General features: G+C 45.8%; 1 protein-coding gene and 1 long non-coding RNA gene across 2 annotated transcripts in view; one reads left to right on the top strand and one right to left on the bottom strand.

The window, feature by feature from the left end:
* The window catches only part of TNR (tenascin R), a 463,187-nt gene that overhangs the window by 440,143 nt on the left and 1,540 nt on the right, over positions 1–21,504 (top strand). Inside the window, exons 19-22 of the mRNA XM_043924334.1 lie at positions 9,082–9,233; positions 10,684–10,780; positions 16,060–16,221; positions 20,585–20,748. Coding sequence (XP_043780269.1) covers positions 9,082–9,233; positions 10,684–10,780; positions 16,060–16,221; positions 20,585–20,748 — 575 coding nt within the window. The remainder of the gene's footprint in view (positions 1–9,081; positions 9,234–10,683; positions 10,781–16,059; positions 16,222–20,584; positions 20,749–21,504) is intronic.
* Positions 10,218–21,097, bottom strand: LOC122708169. The gene is made up of 3 exons (XR_006345032.1): positions 20,980–21,097; positions 18,331–18,449; positions 10,218–11,139 (listed from the first exon to the last, which is right to left on the bottom strand). It is a non-coding gene; the product is annotated as an uncharacterized LOC122708169 (long non-coding RNA).

Genomic DNA, 21,504 nt, shown 5'->3' with positions numbered 1-21,504 from the left:
CCCGGAGCTTGCTCAAACTCAGGTCCATCGAGTAAGTGATGCCATCCAACCATCTCATCCTCTGCCATCCCCTTCTCCTCCTGCCTTTAATCTTTCCCAGCATCAGGGTCTTTTCAAATGAGTCAGTTCTTTGCATCAGGTGGCCAAAGTACTGGACCTTCAGCTTCAGCATCAGTCCTTCCAATGAATATTCAGGACTGATATCCTTTAGGATGAACTGGTTTCATCTCCTTGCTGTCCAAGGGACTCTCAAGAGTCTTCACCTATTATACAGAGTGAAGTAAGTCAGAAAGGAAAATACCAATAGAGTATGTTAACACATATGTATGGAATTTAGAAAGATGGTAACGATGACCCTATATGCGAGACAGCAAAAGAGCCATAGATGTAAAGAACAGACTTTTGGACTCTGTGGGAGAAGGCAAGGGTGGGATGATCTGAGAGAATAGCATTGAAACATGTATATTATCATATGTGAAACAGATCGCCAGTCCAGGTTCAATGCATGAGACAGGGTGCTCAGGGCTGGTGCACTGGGATGACCCTGAGGGATGGGATGGGGAGGGAGGGTCAGGATGGGGAACACATGTACACCCATGGCTGATTCATGTGAATGTATGGCAAAAACCACCACAATATTGTAAAGCAATTAGCCTCCAATTAAAATAAATTTTAAAAAAAAGTCTTCTCCAGCACCATGGTTCAAAAGCATCCATTTTTTGGCACTCAGCTTTCTTTATCTTCCTGGACCAGGGATTGAACCCATGTCCTCTGCAATGGCAGATGGGTTCTTAACCACTGGACCACCAGGGAAGTCCTTTAAGACTCTTTACCTTTCATTTTTGCCATTTTAATCATAAAGCATCTTGACACAGACCTCTGGATGCATCTTGTTTGGGACTCTGCTTCCTGGACTTGAATGTCTGTTTCCCTTCCCAGGTTACAGAAGTTTTCAGCTATTATTTCTTCAAACGAGTTCTTTGCCCTCTTTTCTCTCTCTTCTCCTTCTGGGACCCCAATAATGAGAATGCTAGTACACTTGATGTTGTTCAAGAGGTCTCTTAAACTATCCTCAAGTTATAAATCTTTTTTTTTTCTTTTTTCTGTTCAGTTTGGGTAATTTCCAGTCTGTCTTCCAGTTCCCTGATCTATTCCTCTGCATCATCTAATCCACTGTTGACTTCTCTTAGTGTAGTTTTTTTTTTTTTTAACTTAAGTTATTGCTTTCTTTAGCTCTGTTTGGTTCTTCTTTGTATTTTCTAACTCTTTGTTAAACTCCTCTCTGTGTTCATTCATTCTTCTCCTGAGTTCATCAAGCATCCTTATGACTGTTACCTTGAAATCTATTGGATAGATTGCTTATCTCCACTTTGTTTAGTTCTTTTGAAGTTTTATCTTATTCCTTCATTGGAACATATTCCTATGTCTTCTCATTCTGTCTCATTCTCTGTTTTTATTTCTGTGTATTAAGTAGGTCAGTTATGTTTCCTGATCTCAGATTAGTAGCCTTATGTAGGAACATCCTATGGAGCCCAGCAGCACACTTGCCTCTGGTCACAGAGTTATATACTCTAGGAGCGTTCCCTGTGTGGGCTCTGTGGGTCCTTCTATTGTAGGGGCATTGACTCTTGTGGGTATGCTGGCAGGTGGCACTGGCCTCTGGCCTGGTTGGCTGCCAGGCTCTGAGCCAAGTGGCAGCTGCTGGCCCATGGTGGGCAGTGCCGGATTCTGGCAAGGCTAGCTGTGTGGTCCAGGGGGTCCAAGGCTGATGCTGGATGAGTGGGTAAACCCTTTGTGCTAATAGGATAGAGGAAGGATTTCAAAATAGCACTTGCCAGCACCAGTGTCCTTGTGGTAGGACAGGCTCCCAAAAATCACTGTCACCAGCATCTATGTCCCCAGGGTCATCCCAGTTGCCTTCTGCCTCTTTGAGGGGCTCTCCAAGATAAGCAAGTGGGTCTGACCCAGACTTCTTTCAAATTATCTCCTCTGCACTGGAACTCACTTGCCACTATTTCCCACATCCCAGACTCTGGCCTCAACAAGGGTGGTCAGGAAAGACCTCTCTTTGAGCTGAGCCATTTGAGCCAGGACTTGAATGATGAGAATGAATCACATCGAAGAGCATTCCGAGCCTGGAGAAGAATAATCACTACACCACAAGGGAGGAATAAGTTTGGCATATTCAACAGATTAAAAGAAAGCCAGTGGAAAGAGCGAGGAGTACAAGGCAGAGGCAGAGAATGCAGGAGTTTATAGGATGTGTTAGGGATTTTAGCTTTTATTCTAATTGCAAGAAGCCATTACAATCAGAGCCACTGATTGGAGAAGCTATTGGAGGGTCTCAGCAAGTGAGAGAAAGGATGACATAGTATCACTTTTACATTATAAAAATATTACCCTGGTTAAAATATAGAGAATAGATGCAAGTGGGGCCAGGATGGTAGGAAGAGACTAGGTAGGAGGCATTACAATGACCCCACCCTTTCCTTGCCATATTAAATCAAGAGCCACAGAGAAGGGCCAGGCTGGAAGCTGCCAGTCTATGATCAATTAATCTGCCATAGAATTGGATCTCCTCATATTAGTAAATCTAAGGACTAGTAAATTATGTCAGAACATTTCTTTACTGTTAGGGTGCCTTTAGCTGATCTTCAAAGGGAAGATTTAGAAGCCTGTTGTGTTAGCCCTTGGTAGGTAGAAGGCAAGTGGTCTTCAGAGCTTAAAGACCTTCCTCAGAAACTCTTCTTAAGATAAAACCATCCAAGCTGTTGACTGCATAGTTGATTCTATGTTCCCATTGGCTCCTTGAAGGCTATTGTTACCTCTCTATCTTGATTCCTACTGCCACCTCCTGAATGAGGTCTTACCTCCACTCTCACCCCATCTAATTCATTCTCCACACTACAGGGAAAATGCTATTTTAAAAACTTGAGCTTAAAGTCCATTAATGGGCTCTTCATCTTATTTCCTTCCAGAGAAGGTCCAACTCCTTCAGTGTCATGATCCAGTCCCTCTTATTTCCCCAAGGCTTTCCTTCACCCACTCAATCCAGCTCTTTCTCTTGTTTCCTGACTGAAACCTACAGTTCCCCAGATAGGCCACGTTTTGCACAGACCTAGAATATCTCTCTTCCATCAATTTGTGACTAATTTCTACTTTGGTTCCTAAAATAAGAAGCACTTTCTGATTATCACTTGCTAACCCCTGCACCATACTCCACCACTCACCCTACCCTCACCAGCCACAGAATTCACTACATGTGCATTCACTTTCATGTTTTGATAGCTCCTTGTTCAGTTCAGTTCAGCCATTCTGTCATATTCAACTCTTTGTGACCCCCATGGACTGCAGAATGCCAGGCGTCCTTGTCCATCACCAACTCCCAGAGCCTACTCAAACTCATGTCCATTGAGTTAGTGATGCCATCCAACCATCTCACCCTCTGTTGTCCCCTTCTCCTCCCGCCCTCAATCTTTCCCAGCATCAGAGTCTTTTCCAGTGAGTCAGTTCTTCACGTCAGGTGGCCAAAGTACTGGAGCTTCAGCTTCAACATCAGTCCTTCCACTGAATATTCAGGACTGATATCCTTTAGAATGGACTGGTTGGATCTCCTTGCAGTCCAAGGGACTCTCAAGAGTCTTCTCCAACACCACAGTCCAAAAGCATCAATTCTTCATTGCCGAGATTTCTTTATGGTCCAACTGTAACATCCATACATGACCACTGGAAAAACCATAGCTTTGACTAGATGGACCTCTGTCAGCAAAGTAATGTCTCTGCTTTTTAATACACTGTCTAGGTTGGTCATAGCTTTTCTTCCAAGGAGCAAGCATCTTTTAATTTCATGGCTACAGTCATCATCTGCAGTGATTTTGGAGCCCAAGAAAATAAAGTCTGTCGCTGTTTCCATTGTTTCCCCATCTATTTGCCATGAAGTGATGGGACCATATGCCATGATCTTAGTTTTCTGAATGTTGATTTTTAAGCCAGCTTTTTCACTCTCCTTTCATTTTCATCACTTTCCTCTTTGCTTTCTGCCATAAGGGTGGTGTCATCTGCATATCTGAGGTTGTTCTTTCTCCTGGTAATCTTGATTCCAGCTTGTGCTTCATCCAGTCCGGCATTTTGCATGATATACTCTGCATATAGGTTAAATAAACAAGGTGACAATGTACAGCCTTAACATACTCTTGTTTATCTCTTCTCCAGAGTACTCAGAACTTGGGGTTATGTTTGTTTGTTTCTCCCACCAGAATGTGAACAACCTGAAAAATAAGACTGTGTCTTTTTCTTCCCTATATTTTAATCTCTTATTCCAATATTTAGAACCCAATAGACACTTCCTATATGTTTGCTGAATGAATACACAAACAAAGAAACACATAAATCAATTGGAAGATACTGTGAAGGAGGCCAAGGTGGTAGGTTTGACAGCCCATGTGGGCTAAACAGATAACTTTTCCCTGTCCACAGCCTCAGACTGGTTCCCCAAACTTTGCTACCCACAAACCCACTTCTGAGAAAAAAGTGTAAGGGTGGTTGGCCAGAGGTGGTCTCACCTGTGCTAATATGAAACGACACCTTTTTTCTGCAGTTGCAGAGACTTGCTGAGGTTGTTCTCAGAGATAAATACTAATATCATAGTTCAGTTCTGATGCTAAGGCCATTAGATTGGGCAGACACTCTCCAAAGCCATTAACTCTGACCATTTTAAAGACCACATTCAATAACACAAAGCACGTAAGGAACAGAGCAGGGACAGAGTCTCTCCCCTCACTCCCAGCTGACGGAGGCTCTCTGTTTGCACTGTTTATCACATAGCTCACTTCCCTCTGCTCAGCATTCAGCCTCCAGATGCCCAACAGAAACCAATTTCTGAGCCATTCTTCCAGTGAATGCCCCCAACCCTGTTGATCTCCCAATTACATCTAGAAACACTTAGCTGTAAGACATTTCAGTGTACCGATTGCTTGGCATTGCTTTCCTCTTAACTTGGTAATCACCACAGCCTGTGCTTTTAAAAAAAAAAAAGAAAGAAAGAAAAAGAAAAAAAAAAAAAGGCTCTTTGTCAGGCCAGGCCCTAGTAATTGTATCAAAGGGGAAGAGAGGGAAAGCCTTCCAGTTTTGGTCTTCATCCTAAAATTTCTGCCTTGGAAAAACTACTGGGATGATCTACGTTAGGATTAAAGGTGAGTTTTTGGTATTTTAGATGTATAACATTCAGAGAGCTAGGGATGCCCCCAAAATGCCCTATCTCCTAAAAACGTATGAAGCCACAGTGTACATGCAATGAACAAAGCACATTGGGAACCAGTGTATTATATATTATTAACTAAACCAGAGTCCAATAACCCCACAGGAGAATTTAATGGTAAAAACTGGGACACGAGGCTTAAACTCAAGGATAATTAGAGTCTCTTATCCCCTCTCACTCAATCTACACATCTTGGGACCAGCCTACTCAAGATATGCCCACTGGGAAAAAGAGAGAGAAGGAAAAGGAAAATGGGAAAGAAAAGAAGGAAAGAGGGGAGGTAGGGTGAGAGAGAGACAGACACTCAGTTTGTTTATCCACTCTGCCATGTGGATCTCAGCAAAGAAAGGAGATCATTGCACTCCTTAGAAGACAGTCTAGCTAACCAGTTTCACCTTTGGACTCTTTAAGAAGAGGAAAACATACTAGAGGAACAGTGGAGTTCAAATCCAGCTGGTCTTCAGGCTCATCTGAAGAGCTTTATTTAAATACTGATTCCTGACACCCACCCTCGTCCACCCCCACCTCCCCCCCAGCATTCTGATTAAGCAGATCTGCTGCAGAACCCAGGGAGCTCAATTTTAATAGTCTCTGGTTTGGAAACAATTAGTGAGCCTGCTTCCTCTCAACAGGTGAAAAGGAATAATAATTTGATCATGGACTGGTGGTGGGAGGTAAAACTTTGACAGTCTTGAGAGCTGGAGTAGGCTGGAGAGGAGTGGTTTCACAGTAAATGTCTCCTCCAGGCTCCCAAGATGTGAATATTGCTGCCCCAGATAGTCTGAATAAGCAAAATGCTTTTGATTGTCTTTTCATTAATGCTGTAGACTAAATTATAGTAAGTGGAATCTCTAAGCCACAAGGTGGACTTGCCATTTGTCAAAGGTAAGGCAAGTGCACCCAGCAACTATGCATCAGCCCAAACATGCATCACCAGCCGTGTGCGGTTTGGTGGGCGCCTCCACTAACCAGTCCAATGTGGGGGCCCAGAAGGAAGAGAACATGCCCCTTCCTCTCCCAGCGTGCAGTCTGGAACCTTCATCCCATCCAACCTTATACACACCTTGAAAGGAAAAGTGAAAGTCACTCAGTTGTGTCTGATTCTTTGCGACCCCATAAGACTATACAGTCCGTGGAATTTTCCAGGCCAGAATACTAGAATGGGTAGCCTTTCCTTTCTCCAGGGGATCTTCCCAACTCAGGGATTGAATCCAGGTCTCCAGCATTGTAGGCAGATTCTTTACCAGCTGAGCCACAAGGGAAGCCCAAGAATATTGGAGTGGGTAGCCTATCCCTTCTCCAGGGGATCTTCCTGACCCAGGACACTCCTTAGGTCCACTTTTTTCTTAATTTGATTTTATTCCTGTTTTCTGACTTTATAAAAATGCATCCATTTTTTATATGACAGCCTTTTAGATACATAAAAGCTTCTCTCCTCCAGAACAAGTTATCTCATTGTCCTATTTTTTTTTTTTTTGGTAGTCTACCTTTAAAACAACTAATATCTTTGAGCCTTTGAAAGGATCTATAACAGAAATATTAAATGATCAACATTATCAATGTGAAGGAGCCTTTATAAGATCATTTATTTGTCTGTTCTAAAGTTTGGCCTGGTGTTCTATGTGTATTGGGAAGAAATGTGGGGTTCTGGCCCCTTAAGGAACTGAGGCAGATTCAGGGGAAAGGGCTATTAGTGCATAAGGCAGAAATGAGCTGAAGACAAGCATGTTTTATGTTGATCTAAAATGAGAAACTCAAGCAGTGAGAAAAGAAAGGAAAAAGGAAGGCAGACAAGCCAGTTGCTCTAAAGACCAGCTAGAGAATATTCTGGAAGCCAGAAAATATCACTGTGCTCCCAAGGTGTGGGGGGGGCAGTGAGGTGCTCACTCACACCTGCCCCTGAAATGTAACTGGACCCTCTAGAAACAGGTGGGATCAGGTACTCTAACGAGCTCTTGGACAGGCTGGAGATGCAAGTTGAGAGCTTTTCTATAGCTACTAAGGAAATACATTTTGGAGAGTTAAGATATTTAATGTGAACAAAGAACTTTGAGGTAACTTTAATCTTTGGGGCCTTCTTTGCTTATAAGATAAATTTTGTTGTTGTTTAGTTTCTAAGTCATGTCCAACTCTTGCGACCCCATGGACTGTAGCCCACCAGGTTCTTCTGTCCATGGGATTTCCCAGACAAGGATACTGGAGTGGGTTGCCATTCCCTTTCTCCAGGGGATCTTCCCCACTCAGGGATTGAACCTGAGTCTCCTGCTTGGCAGGCAGATTCTTTACCACTGTGCCACCTGGGAGGCCCATATGATGTTTGTTAATCATTTGCTGTCTGAATAGATGTAGATCCAGTTAACTGTATCATAGGGTATAGTCCCCATTTTAGTAATGTAAGGAGCACTTGACCTGGAGTCTGAAAACCTAAGTTCAAGTGAACAGAGGAAGTCACATGATCTTTCTGAGCTAGTTTCCTTCTCTGTAAAATAAGTCTTCCGTCTATAACAATGTCTTCCTCTCACGTTTCTTGCAAGAATTACATGGAAATAAATGCACATTTGGTAAAGTACTAGTTCTATAGGAATATATTGTTATTCCCTGGTGGAACATGCCTGAAGCAGGTGGTGGCTTGTTCTACCCTACCTTAAATGGAAGGGAATCTAGTCCATGGTGTGGCAGCACGCTGGACAGTCCTTATGCAGGAGGAGTTAACACATCTCCAAGAGGGGGCTTGCATAAAGCCTACCAAACCACCAGAAGCTCTTACGAACACAGATGTTTCATTGAGGTTGCTCAGGCCCACTGGGTGACTCTCCAAGTGGCTTTCTGTTATATGTGCTGTGCACTGGTTCTGCCACTAGGGGCCGCTACAGGTTCCCATGAGGTCCCTACCCCGCCTCTCTTTATGATTCTGCTACAATTTGCAGGATGCAGAACCACAGCAGTGCACCACCCTTTCCATTGACCCAGAGATCATATATTTACAGAGCACCCAAGCCACTTTTCCTCCCATGGCAAGCTCTGCCTTTAACTAGCTCCATCAGCTCCTGCAGTCCAGTAAAGCTCCTCCCATGGGACCTCTGCTTTCTGGCTTGCCTGTTGAGCATTAAAATCTGCCCTGAAGCCAAGCTCTTCAAGACACATGATTTAAGCTTCTCTTTCAGCTAATTAGATATTGTTCTACAAATTGGGCTGTTCTCTCTGAAAGATGAGCAGCAATTTATTTCCTCTGCCCTCTCCTTAAACTTAAACTGAACTGTAAAACATGGCCATTTGATTGTTTAGTCCAATCAGGAGATTATTTTGCAGGAGAAATAGATATCCATCTTCTTGCTAATACTAAGCCTGTTTGGGGCATTCCTTATGGGCTGCTGTGAAGATGGCGGACGGCTGTGCTTAAATCCCTCTCATTCTTTTGAGATGTGGGCTCTGCGGTGATTTATTGTGGCCCATGTATCTGTAATCATCGCCTAAGTAACCCATCACTCTCTGTAATAACATACCTTCACCCTTGCTGGAGGAATATTTTTATTATCCTCATCTTTCTGATGAGAAGACGGATGCCAGGAAGTCAGGCTATTTGCCTAAGCTAAACAAGTGGGGAAGTGGGGGAGTCACATGGTGAACCCAGCTCTTTGGTCTTCACATCCCGTAAAGCTGTATATTGTCTGATAAACCCAGCATCAGTTGAAGATTCAATGAGGATTCCTTACCGCTCTTGATGAAGCACTGTCAGACTCTAAGACATTTTACAGTCCAAGGGGCTCTCATGCATAGTGGGAGGTCCCTACCCCACTATGGAAACTGCCTCTTTTCCTGTGCAGGGGGCCGGGTCTTCCCTCATCCTCAAGACTGTGCCCAGCATTTGATGAACGGAGACACTCTGAGCGGGGTTTACACCATCTTCCTCAACGGAGAGCTAAGCCAGAAGTTACAGGTGTACTGCGACATGACCACCGATGGGGGTGGCTGGATTGTAAGTACCTATGGCTGTTCTCTGGGCATGCCAGCATCCTTGGTGCTTCCATCCACCTGGCTTGGCACCCATCCATCCACACTTCACTATGCTTTGGCCATTTTTTCATCCACTCCCCCTGCCCCACAGGTCCACTCTGGAACTCTGCATCATCCTCAGGGCCCTTGTTAGCAGCCCTATCACAGGTTTGACCAGGCAGAGGAAGGAATAAGAATATGAGGCTGCAGTGGTCCAGCCAAGAAAGGGGGACCCAGGAAAGTGACTCCTTCTGGGGAGATAGTTCATGCAGGAGGGTGCCAGGGAAAGGGAGAAGTAGCTCAGAGAGGCCCAGGGGTCTTGCCTGCTGAAGACTGCATTTATGATAAAGAAATAGAGGAGATGAGTCCCTTGTAGGAGGAGGGAAGTCTCTATGGGGAGGTGATCACTATCTTTCTATGGGAGAATCACATATGGCAAAGCAGTTAAGGGATAGAACGTGGATCGCCACCTATATTTACAAAGGCCACCCCTGTCTGCACCCTTTCCTGACCTCTCTAGTTCTTCCCCATAGTCTTCAGGGAGCAGAAGTGGTGAGGAAAAGAGAGAGTCCATTTCCTATCACCCTCCTCCCATGTCCAATAGGGCAGTACAGAGAGAAGAGAATGGGCAGCCTGGCAAACAGCCTCACACATCACTGCAGGCCACTATGCAGATGGAGTTCTGGCAGCCTGGCCCGAAAGCAGCCCAGCATTAGCTGAGTCAGTGCAGATGGAAACCCAGCCCCTCCACCCTCCTTCCTCCTGAGGATCCAGCCTCCAGCACCAACACACCATGCTAGATTTTTCACAGTGCCAAATGGATAGTTGTTGAATGGAGTCAAATGGTGGCTGGGTTCAAAACAGTCACTCTTGGGAGATGTTTTTCTTTTATGTTTCTGACATATTTGTGCCTTCTTCTTAAAGCATAATTGGAAGTTGAAGTCGAGGCTGATGTATTGGAGGTTAAATGAAATTAGCACTTAAACAGCTCGGAAAGTGAATGACACACACTTGCTTTGCCTGAAACAAGATGATGACATTACTGGCTGATCTGAAATGGGTCCTGTTCTTCTGGTGAAAAATGCTTTCTGCTGCATGCCATGGTGTGAAAAGATGGATTTGAGAGCCTAGCCTATTTCCCTTGACTATCAGGGGTTTGATATGTATCCTGAATCCTTTCTACATTGCAGGGGTGCAAATTAGTGTCAACATCACACCCCAGCCTATTCATCAAGGGCCCCTGTGCTTTAGAGAAGGGCTCCGAGCATCTCCTGCCATGACCACTGTGCAAATACCGAGCTCTCTACTGCAGTGGTCCTTACCTGAGTGTCTCTGTCACTGCAGATATAAAGCTCAGTTACAGCAGTTCTATTCATTGGAGTTTATTTTCCTTAGCATTTTTCTTTTTCATTTGTCCCCCTCTTTCTTCACAGGTATTCCAGAGGCGACAGAATGGCCAAACTGATTTTTTCCGGAAATGGGCTGAGTACCGTGTTGGCTTTGGGAACCTGGAGGATGAATTTTGGCTGGGTAACGCCTCCTTTTTTGTTTCCCTTGGAACGCTACTCCGGCTTTTTGTCCATCTCTCTCCTTTCTGTGTCCATCTGGGATTATCAGAAACCCTGGGTCTGTTGAGAAGTTGACAGCTCGTGAATTGCTTTCAGTACCTCCTGCTCTGTTTGGCTCCACTATTGATCCGTTTTTATCTTGTTGTGGTATTTTCCTCTTTGCTCTGTCTCTTCCCATCCTCATTAATAGTCTCTTATGCTGATGGGTCTTGACGTGAGGCAACTTTTCCAAAGGGAGTGAGCTGCCTGGTGGGGGAAGGGGGCAGAGGGAGCAATAAGCTGGCTGGTCATCTCTCAGAAGCCAGGCATCAGCCAGCCAGCCTGCAGGCCAGGAGAAAAATGAGACAGTCACTCAGACCTTGTTCCTTGGAGGGATATTATTACCTGACTTGGGATGGAAAAGGAAAAATGAAAATGACATTAGAGGCGACCGGCAATTTCCTAGAGGTCTGACACAAGTGGGAGGTGTAGATTGAGAACTGAACTGGTGTGAGAAGGTAAACATACACCTGACCCAGGCAGATGGCAGAGGAGCCAGTTCCAGAAAGCAGCACATTTATTATTCCCTGCATCTCCCTGTTAGATTTTCACAGTGATCATGAAGGGAGGCCCAGGAAAGGCAATAATTGTCTTCTATATCTGTGGTCTCCTCTCTATCTCCCACTCAGCCTCACCATCTTTCTCTTGGACCCTCCTATAAGAACCCCGTAACTGGCCTTCTGCCTCCTGGATCAACCATTGTCTACATGGCCACTAGAACCATCTCCCTCATGCCAAAATCTGAGCAATGGCTAGCCCCATTTGTAGAACTTTTAAATGAGTCCCCGTCACCAGCACCTTAGCTATGGTACAAGGCCCTCCCCTTGGGCCTGCTCCCCACCAACAAGAACCCCATTCCTCTTCCCTACACCCTCCAACTGACACCAAACTCCAAACATTTTCTTATTGAAGTATAGTTGATTGGCAGTGTTTCAAGTATACAGCAAAATAATGCAGTTATACATACACACATAAACACATATATCTATTCTTCTTCAGATTCTTTTCCATTATGAGTTATTATAAGATATTGAATATAGTTCCCTGTGAGATATACAGTAGGTCCTATTGTTTATCTCTTGGGTTAGTCAAAAAGTTTGTTTGGATTTTTCTGCAAGGTAGTATGGAAAAACCCAAACAAACGTTTTAGCCAATACAATATTTGTATATAGTAGTGTATATCTGTTAACTCCCAATTCCCAATTCATCCCTCCCTTTCCCCAGACTCCAAAGCCTTAGAATCACTAATGTTTCCTTTGCAAGGAACCTCTGCCTATCAACTCTCCCCCACCCCCCATATACCTTGCTGTGCTTCTCTGCATATTCAAAGCCTCAGCTAACCTCCTCTTCCCCAGTAGGACCTATCCTATCCATTTTTCTCTAACTTTGCCTGCAGGAGCAGTCTCTCTCTTTTGTGGCCCAAATCAGGGTCTGTTTTCCTTTCTGTCTCTCTTGACTATACTATGTAAACTTCTTTCAGGCCTGGGACCTAACCATATTCGTTTTCAACCTCATTACCTGTCACAGTGGCTGAGGATAGTAGGTACCTAAAGTGTAGATACCAATCAATCACTCAATTGATAAGAATTTATTGAGTGCCTGTTAGATGCCCAGATCTGTATTTGCTGATGAATATAATAAAAATAGAAGGTAAAACAAATAAATAAAAATAGAAGGTAAAAATCACATTATAAAAGGAAAGAGAAGTGAATAGGAAAACATCCTTGCCTTCTAAGAGTTTGCAAGCAGCTTGGGAGGTAAGTGTAAAGCATAGAAATTGATGTGCCCACAGCAGACAGTGCTCATGCTTACCCAACCTCAGCTACTGGACACCACAGTCACCTCTGGGAAACATCTGAACTGTCACACACTTGAATTTTCTATATATCACTTTTTAAAAAAATTATTTACTTGGATGTGCTGGGTCCCAGATGTAGCACATGGGATCCTCAGTTGCAGCATATGGGATCCAGTTTCCTGACCAGGGACTGAACCCTGGCCCCTTGCATTGGAAGCTTGGGGTCTGGACCACTGGACCACCAGGAAAGTCCCTATGTATCATGTTTTAAAAATGAAATCTATTCTTTTGTGAAAGAAACATCACAGCATTGCCAAAAACAGAAAGCTAGTCATCATGTGCCATACATAAAAGGGAATCTTAAAAATAAATGCAATGAAAACAGCAAAAATATTAAATGCCAGTTGTTGCTGGTGCTGGTGGTGTAAAAATGGAGATTAGAAAGTGTTGAGTGTTAAACCACAAAGTTTTTGTTCTTGTTGCTGTTCAGTCGCTAAGTCATATTTGACTCTTTGCAACTTCATGAACGGCAGCACGCCAGGCTCCCCTGTCCTTCACTATCTCCCAGAGTCTGCTCAAATTCATGTCCATCGAGTTGATGACGGCATCCAACCGTCTCACCCTCTGTCGTCCCCTTCTCCTCCTGCGTCAATCTTTCCCAGCATCAGGGTCTTTTCCAATGAGTCAGCTCTTTGCATCAGGTGGCCAAAGTGTTGTCTGGAGCTTTAGCTTCAGTATCAGTCCTTCCAGTGAATATGCACAAAGTACTGGATCCAGACTGAAAGGAACAGTTAGAATCAGGGTTAAGGTTTCCCCTCCATCTATGGAGAAAGAGACAGAATTTGGGAATACTGTTCTCCCTACACGTTTGAAGTTATTCAGTCCTTACTCCAAAAATGTCTTCCCGAGTAGTTCAGTGGTAAAGAATCCACCTGCCAATGCAGTAGGTTCAGGAGATGCGGATTTGATCTCTAAATCAGGCAGATCCCCTGGAGGAGGAAATGGCAACCCACTCCAGTTTTCTTGCCAGGAATATCCAATGGACAGAGGAACCTGGGAGGCTACAGTCTGTGGGGTTGCAAAGAGTCCGACACAACTAAGCACATTCCCCAATTACTTCTCATGTCATCAGAGATGCCCTCTCACACTCAGAAACACTGTACTGATCTATGAACTAGGCAGCAGATATTCAGAGAAGGAAGAGTCAGCTTCCTGCAGAAGACATTGAGAGGTGAGTAAGAAGGATGAAGGAGGGAGGGGGACAAGAAAAGAGGGAAGGCAGGGATACCGTTGACATGAGCACACGGGAAAATGAAAAACCATCCAACCAGAGCAAAGATGCAGCTTAGGCAAAGAATAAAATGAGGTAAGGTGGGTTGAATGAAGGCATTATGGTCCCTAAAGTGGGGAAGGGAAGTTTTGAATAAACACCATATGAAAGAGGGAGCCAGGGAGGGCTCTTAAGTAGAAGCACAGCCTAGTGATGTATAGTGTGAGTACTCAGGTGAGGGGTAACACTCTGACCCACAGTTTATGTTGTAAGCTGGGTTCCCTAGAAGCAAAGTCTGACACTGGGATTCTTGTTCAGGTCATTTATCGGGCGAGTGCTCTCAGAAGTGGGTGGGGGAAACAGGATAGATCTTGATGCGAGATTAGCATCAGTCTGATCCTCAGGGAAGCTCTAGAGCATGAACTGCTCCTCAGAGTCAGTCCCCAGTGGAGCAAGGGGGCTGGGATTTGATAGCCCCCCCTCCCACATCAGGCACTGATGGGGCTCTGCCCCAAGGCATGGGGGAGGGAGAGGGTAACTTCCAGAGTGAAGCAACTCCTGTTTGGGCAATAATCCAAGGAGGCAACTGTGAGCTGTTAGCAACTGGGGGTTATGTCCACTGACCAGTTAAAGGGCATCTGGGCAGGGCACCACCAGGATCCACCACATCACAATCCAAGTGCAGGGCACCAGTAACCTGGCAAACAGCAAACAGTATATAACATATAATATGTAATTAACATAAGGCTTTAACTCTCAAACAGGACAGGGAAACAGAAAGATCCAGGTGACCCGCCATCAGCCCTGTCACCTCTCTGGACTTCAGCCACGTTTTCAACAAAACAAACAGACTAGCCTAAGTAATTTCTAAATTCCCTTCCATCTGCAATTTTTTCAATTCTAAATCATGGTGTACTCTGATAGATATCAAATGTCACAGCAAAGCAAGAGGACCCCAGTTCAGTAAGCAGGTGGAAATCAGGAGGACTCCAAGATCACCAGCAATGTAGGGGCGGGGGCAGTTCAAAATCTGGGCAGGGAGGTCAAAATCAGAAAGATCCAGAGCACAGCCAGCCAGAGCAAAGAGACAAGAAAATGCATATGGGAAAATATCACCAAGAAGGATCTGGGCTCTGCCTACCTCTGGACTCCTGGGGTTTGCACCTATAGATCAAAGGCTAGGAAGCTTAGAGGCCAAGGAGACAGTGGCGGGAGGGCCAGGGGTGTGGGGCCGGGGTTGAGGGGGAGGGTTTGTGACTGACCAGATAGACGAGTGCAGAGGTGGCAGTGCAAAGATGTAACAGGTAGATCCGAGAGACAGGAACTGGTGTCAGGAGACAGGGGACAATGTCCTCTGACCCGGTTATGGGAGTCTCAGGAGGGCTGAGGCAGAGATCAGGAAGGACAGTGTAATTAAAGGTGGGTGGAGCCCCCTCCCAGGCTACTGGGTAGGATGTGCAGATCCTCTGGACCCCGAGGGTCCACTCTGAGTTCCCCTGATCAGTGCTCCTACCTCGTGCTTCCTATCACTCACACCAAAGGAGTCACACCCCAATGATGCTGCTCATCATTTTCAACCCACACTGTGGTTTGGAGTGGGAGGTAATGGGGGGCTAGGCCAGGAATCCTATGGCTCAGGGCTTGTTGGTTACTGAGTCAGTACTTGATGGCAGGACCCCTGAGCTGACCTGCAGTGGGAACTCACCAGCAGAACTAAGTGGCTTTTGTACAGGAGGAAATTCAGAGTCTGGTAAGGTCTGAATGGTCTTCCCTGGTGGCTCAATGGTAAGGAATCCGCCTGCCAGTGCAGGAGACGCAGGTTCAGCCTTGGGGTCGGGAAGATCCCCTGGAGTAGGAAATGACAACCCATTCCAGTATTCTTGCCTGGGAAATCCCATGGACAGAGGAGCCTGGAGGGCTACAGTCCATGGGGTCACAGAGTCAGACATGACCTAGCAACTCAACAGCAACAACAAGGGTCTGTTTGATAACCACCTGGGAAGGGCTAAAAGCGAAAGCAATCCCAGTACTCCTTTTTCCCAGAACATCTGTTTTGAGGCCACAGTCACCTTCTGCCACCCATGTCCGAAGCCACTGCGGCCAGGCTCACTGCGTTCTTGGCTCTTCTCCACAGGGCTGGACAATATACACAGGATCACGTCCCAGGGCCGCTACGAGCTGCGCGTGGACATGCGTGATGGGCAGGAAGCCGCCTTCGCCTCCTACGACAGGTTCTCTGTTGAGGACAGCAGAAGCCTGTACAAACTCCGCCTGGGAGGTTACAACGGCACTGCAGGTACCCGGGCCCCCAGGCAGCGCCCAAGGGTAGTGGGCGTGCAGTGGGGCCCCACGCTCGAGGCCTGAGCTGCTCTGGGCAGTCACAGCAGCACCCAAAGAGCTGGTGAAGTCCCTGCTGGCCGAGGAGGAGGGTGGAGGGCTGGAAGCACTGGCTCTGGTCCAGGCTGCCCCCCACCTGGATTGAAACCATCCCCTGGAGGAGGGCATGATGATGCATTCCAGTATTCATGCCTGGAGAACCCCATGGACAGAGGAACCTGGTGGGTTCCAGTCCATAAGGTTGCTAAGAGTCAGACACGACTAAAGGGACTTCGCACGCACGCAAGCTCCCCATCACTCAGGTGACCTGCAATCAATTTCTCAAGCACTTCAGTTTCCTCATCTGGAAAATCTTAATAATGATGCCTGCCCTAGTTCACAGAGCAGACAGAAAAAATAATGTGATAAATAGAGTGAAAGTGCTTTTTGAAGTTAAAAAAAACTACCATGTGAGGGTGAAGGATTATTTTTCTTGTCTAGATTAGTCAATATGGGCTCTCATCCCATGAAAGCATAATCATCTATTGTCTGGATAGAAATCTCCCCTGCAATGACAGCTAGGAAAATCATCTTTGAACTAATGAAAATAAGACAGATGCCCCATTCTGAGCTGGCCCCTCCTCTATCAGCAGTCTTCATCACACCTCCATCAGGGAACAAACAACAGTGCCACATGTCCCCCCCATGGGCCACATGTCTTTTCAGTCCTCCACAAGAACCCATACATGGTCACGTTTTCTGTAGATTTTATGACACTTTCACTAAGTACAACAACCATCTCTATAAGCTCTGTTGCATTAAGAGTTTTATCAGGACATCATATCCCAGTCTGATTCTTAGGCTCTGCCAATCTATTTCCTAGGTTCCCTTCTAGTACATATCCTAAGACCTGTTTTGCCACATATTCCACTATTTGGTACATGGAGTTATTGGTCTTTTCATTAACTCCAATTATATGGCTAAATGCTACAGTATAAATTTAGCAACATTTTTAAGACTCTTAGAATTAAGAAGATCATCAAAGCGTTGCCTCTCCCACGACTGCATCTGCTCGGTCATTTCTCTGCTCAGCCAGGTGTCGTTACTCCAAAGAGAAGACATGCTTCCCCCTGTTGTTTTTCACATGAGAGATCATTCCCCAGGGCAGTCAGACCTGCCCGAAGTGCCCCAATAAAAGACCCAATTTTCCTACACTTTGGATGTAAAATAGTCATTTGAAATGGAGTATATGATACAAAATGTCGGACCAAATCATTTCAGAAATAACCTGATACCAATCACTCCCTTAAGATTAGAATCGTGCCTGCAGAAATCCGTTCTTATTTCTCCCACAGAAAGACAAGCAAGCCCTCCCACTTGCTCACATGGCTGATCCCCCTGCCTCCTCCTCAGCGGCCCCAGACTGTGCTCTACCTGTCGAACTTGGGCCCTCCTTCTGCAGTCTCTGTGTAGCTGTCTCACTGCTGGACCCCATGGAGGTCACAGCTGGTGGACTGTGGCCTACTGTCACATTTCAGAGGCAAGTCCCACCAACAGTTTGGCCAATCATCAAAAATGAATTGCGATCTGACCTCTTAGGTCAAATATTCAGTTCATCTTCTTCAAACAATGAGAAGCGAGGCTTATGTAGGCCCCTTCTCTGAACAACTTCACACAATGGTGATTCTTTCCAGACTGGAAGGTCTCCAGAGAGGAGGAGCCATCCTCTCTCTGGCATTTACTATTGCCCAAGTCCCCTGGCCTTTACCTTGCATGTTGCTCATCTTTATTGGCCCCACTAGAACAGTGGCCTCTGTGGCCTTCAATGCCAAGTTCAGTCCCTTCTCCCATCTCCATTGTTCTCAAGTCTGCAAAAATCCAAGTCTCTAACCAGGACTCTTAATTGAATTGGAGCTGAACATTACAAGTCAAATTATGGCTAAAAGGTTGTTGAGCAACCTCTAAAAGTTCATCATGCAAATTGTGAGGACTCATAAGGAGCATAAGGCATGACCTCTGCAAGAACTAAACTTCCACCTGAAAAAGAAACAGTTTGGAAGCAACTCACCACAAAATGAATGGTACTCACTTCCAGTTTAACCTGCATTCAGAGAAGAGGGGTCTGGGAGGTTGAAGAAGGCTTCATGAAAGCAGCAGCATTTGGCTGGGATCCCAAGGGGAAGGCAAACATTCCAGGGAAAGAAAATCCTGGGGGAGAAGTCACAGAAGAAGCAGTTAGTGTGGAGGGAGGGCAAGTGCAGAGGACCTGGCTGCCCAGGACAAGGTGTGAGTTGAGAAAGACTAGAAAGGAACCAGGTGGAGTAAGGTGGAGTCAGACCCTGAAGGGCCTTAAAGCCAAGGGGACAGAGGAGTTCTATCTTCATACGGTGGGCAGTGGGGAGCCGTGGTGGGTCCTGAGTGACACAGTGGACGTGGAGTTTTAGGAAGATCCATAAACAAGATAAAGTAAACCTGAGTGAAGAGCAGAGAGCAGCTGGAGCTGCTGCATTAACCCTGCAGGAGATCCCAGGAGCCTTGACTGCTCTTAGGAGTTAAGAGTATAAATCTGACAGCGGTTTGAGAGAGAAAACCCAAGACTCAGATAATAGATGGACTGACCGTATGAGGTGGATTTATGAAGCAGGAATGGGAAGGGGGCCAGATCTGGGGAGGAGACAAAGGCCAACATCAGGATCATATCTGAGACAGCAGCAGGCAACATCCACAGTGGAAGCAGGAGAGAATAGTTCCCAGGGAGTGAGGAGGGCATAGTTCCCAGGGAGGGCAGCTTCTAGGTTAGAGAGATGAGCAGGAGATGAGAAGACAGAAACGTGGGTAGAGACAACAGAGTCAGGGGACTGACGGTAAAGAAAGAGTCTCTAGAAAGTAGGATTAAGTCAGGATTTTTTTAAGACACAGGGATTGAGTATGAGTTAGGGTAAGAAGAGATGAAAATGCTAAAATATCCATATATATCTATCTCTATCTGTATCTATATGAAAAAAGGAAAAGTAAGAACTCTTTTCTGCTTTCTCCAGGACCTGGAAGAGATGGGAAAGAATGAGTTGCAGGTCGGTGGGATCATCTCTGAGTGGAGACAAAGCCTGGTTTGTTTAGAGACTGAGAGAGGGAGGTAAAAAGGATGGCATAGAAATAATGACATATGTACTTAGGGACAAAGCTGACCTGAATGGACCAGGCTTCCCTATAAAAGAAAGACCATCCTCCTAAGAATTAAATTGTGACCAGAAGCACTTGGAGGCACTGAGTGGCCACTGTGAGTGTGGACTCAGGAAGCCACAGGATCAGAACCATGAGTTCCCCTGGCTTAAAGTAACCTTGGATGCATCTACGACAACAGTCATTCAATAGCATGAACCCCTTCACAACATCTCTAACCACAAATTCTGCCAGAGGTTTGGCCAATAGTTGTAAATTAATTACGGTCTGATACCTCACTTCAAACACTCAGTTCATATAAGTGGCCTGCACAACATCCCAACAAGAAAATCTCCAGCTTCTAAAAATAGAGATCTCCCCATATTTCCAAGTAGTCTATCCCATTTACCAACAGCACTAATATTTAGGTGATTCCTCCTCACACATTGAGCCAAAATACACCACTTCACAGTCTCTACCTACTGATCCTCATACTTCTCCAAAGAGTGTCTGTTTGGTGGAGTTCTGTTTCTTTACTAAATAACCCATCAAATATTTGGAGTCGGTGATCTAGAACCTTATCTCCCCTTGCAAGTCTGCTTTTCCTCAAGATACAGCCCTGGTTTTCCCAATCACTTCTCCTCTAATATGGTTAGGATTTTCTTATCATCTTGCTTCCTATGGACAGAAACTCCAGTTAGCTAATGCCCCTCTTCACATGTGGACCCTAGTTCTGAACAAGGGGATACTGGATGTGACCAAGACCTGATGAGCCATGGGGAAAGCCAGGCTGCATGGTGGTGACCCAGATTAGCCAGGGCAGTATGACTCATCACTGTCTCCTCTGAGACACAAGGAGCCATCCATGCCTGTGTCCCATTGCTGGCCTGGCGGAAACAATCAGGAATGGTGAGGTGGAGCTGAGTGGACAGAGTTCTGAGCAGAAGGTCAGGGGAATGAGGAACTGAGTTGGAGAGAGCAGCACAGATGTAGTGGACCCCAGGCGTTCGTGGAGAAAGAGCTCAGTATAGCCAGGCTGAAGCTGAATAGACACGGAGAGGTAAGCGGAAGGTCTCTTAAGCAGAAGCCAGGTTTGTTGGGGCCTGGGTCAAATGTCCAGAACGTTGTGACAAAAGAATGACAGATTGGACAGCTTCAAGCATGTGTTGTTTTTTTTTTCCCAGGGGACTCTCTCAGCTACCATCAGGGCCGCCCATTCTCCACGGAGGACAGAGACAATGACATAGCAGTTACCAACTGTGCCATGTCATACAAGGGGGCTTGGTGGTATAAGAACTGCCACCGGACCAACCTCAATGGGAAATACGGCGAGTCCAGGCACAGTCAGGTGGGTGAAACTCTGTCGCTGCATAGATGAGCCATGCAGCCCACGTGCCTCAGCTTCATGTTCGAAGTGCACAGGCGGGCCTTGCATTTCCCTTTAAGAAAGATACTCAGAGTGTTGAGAACGGACTATTATAAAGAGGAAAATAATGCAGACACTGAGATAAGAGCAGGGCAGAGTCAAAGCCAGAGGAAGAAAAGGGGAACACACCTGGACTCGGGAGCTAGAACTCACCCAGAGAAACCTTGGCGAAAGAAGTCCCATTTCATTTCCTCCTCTAGGATATCCCATGAAGAGCTTCTCAAGTTCAGGGACTGCTTCACAGGCCCGGCTTCATCCAAAGAAGTATCCTAGGAAGGGAGAGAGCAGGAATAGCAGTGTCAATGAGACCGTGTCTCCCCACTGGAGACCACATACCCATCAGCTGGGCTGGGCGGTAGGGTGGCCAACTGGGACCTCTCCAGTTTTAGCACAGGAAAGGCCAGAAGCCAGGGGCACCCTTTAGTCCTGGGCAAACCAAGGTGGCTGGTTACCTGATAGATGGAAACCACTTATCGCTCCCACCAGGAGTGGGCCGTCAAAAACAGTTATGCTCTTCAGAACGCTTCTATACTGTTGGGAATCTGAAATTCAAATTTATTGGTGCATGCAAATCCTGAAAGCCCAAACCAGAAAGCCAGTGATAAGGAAAGACCTGCTACACATTCCTAATATAGGCCCAGACCACAAGCAGGCCTAAAGAGAAAAGCTAGAAAAACA

The sequence above is a fragment of the Cervus elaphus genome, chromosome 14 (assembly GCF_910594005.1).
Source record: "Cervus elaphus chromosome 14, mCerEla1.1, whole genome shotgun sequence".
NCBI classification, from domain to species: Eukaryota; Metazoa; Chordata; class Mammalia; order Artiodactyla; family Cervidae; genus Cervus; species Cervus elaphus.
This window is presented reverse-complemented; position numbering and strand designations above follow the sequence as displayed.